The sequence below is a fragment of the Fulmarus glacialis genome, unplaced genomic scaffold (assembly GCF_000690835.1).
Source record: "Fulmarus glacialis isolate BGI_N327 unplaced genomic scaffold, ASM69083v1 scaffold31316, whole genome shotgun sequence".
Taxonomy (NCBI): domain Eukaryota; kingdom Metazoa; phylum Chordata; class Aves; order Procellariiformes; family Procellariidae; genus Fulmarus; species Fulmarus glacialis.
Window position 1 is genome coordinate 428 of NW_009217980.1, and position 917 is coordinate 1,344.

Genomic DNA, 917 nt, shown 5'->3' on the forward strand with positions numbered 1-917 from the left:
GGAAGATCTGGAGTCTGACTCCAAGGACTGGCAGGAGGGAGGGTCGTGGGGGACCGCCTCGCTGCTCGGATAGTCATATTTGCCGAAATTGCCCCCCATGCCGTTGGGAAGGCTGGATTCGAGGGGCAGCAAGGCACTGTCCCTGCCCCTCTCCTCCCTCTTGAGCCCGCTGGCTTCGGAGCAGGTTTCCCGGTAATAACATTTGCTTTCCTCCACCCGGGCGAGGTCGCAGGCTCTACCGAAGGAAGGGTTAATGGAGACGGGGCTGCTCAGGTAGGGTTGAGGGTACCCGTTGCAGGGTTCCGAGGATGCCCAGGGCAAGGAGCAGACGTTATCCCGTCGGGGGTAGGAGAGGGAAGGCAAACCGGGCAGTTGCCCTCCGGAGGCACGGAAATTAGGGAAGTAGAAGGTGTCTCCCGTGTGGATGTTCACCAGAGGTCCCACAAAGCCGGGATTAAGGAGGTTGTGCTCGCCCATTTCCGCGGGCCTGACCGAAAGCTTCTACTTTATTGCTATCTGACATTAAACATAGTTAAACCGACGGCTCGGCCCCATTGGTCCGGGGGGGTCACGTGAGCCCCAAATTGCGCTGGGAGGGGGGGGGGCCCTCCCAACACAACAGCAAGTTCCGCCTTTTTACGCCTTTTCTTCCCCCCCCGCCCCCGGCCTTCTTCACTCCCCCCAATCATAAAAAATCATAAAAAAACCCATAAAGCATTTTATTAAAAAAAAAAAAAAAAACAAGGTATTAAATCCTTTCAAGAGCTATAAGAAGTACCTGCTTCACAGACAATGAGTACAGGACACAGCAGCAGCGAAAAAGAGAGAAGGCACCTCCTCACCAAGCCCATAAGCTTGTTTCTGCTGCACGTAAAGTGATTCTGTTTTGTGAAAAAACAGAAGTTACTGAGGCTTTT

At 53.9% G+C, this 917-nt stretch overlaps 1 protein-coding gene across 1 annotated transcript in view; it reads right to left on the bottom strand.

Moving 5' to 3' along the window:
* Nucleotides 1-477, bottom strand: part of HOXC12 (homeobox C12) — a gene marked incomplete at its 3' end in the record, with an annotated part of 628 nt that extends 151 nt beyond the window's left edge. The window contains exon 1 of the mRNA XM_009579891.1: nucleotides 20-477. Coding sequence (XP_009578186.1) covers nucleotides 20-477 — 458 coding nt within the window. The remainder of the gene's footprint in view (nucleotides 1-19) is intronic.
* Nucleotides 478-917: the final 440 nt, after the last annotated feature.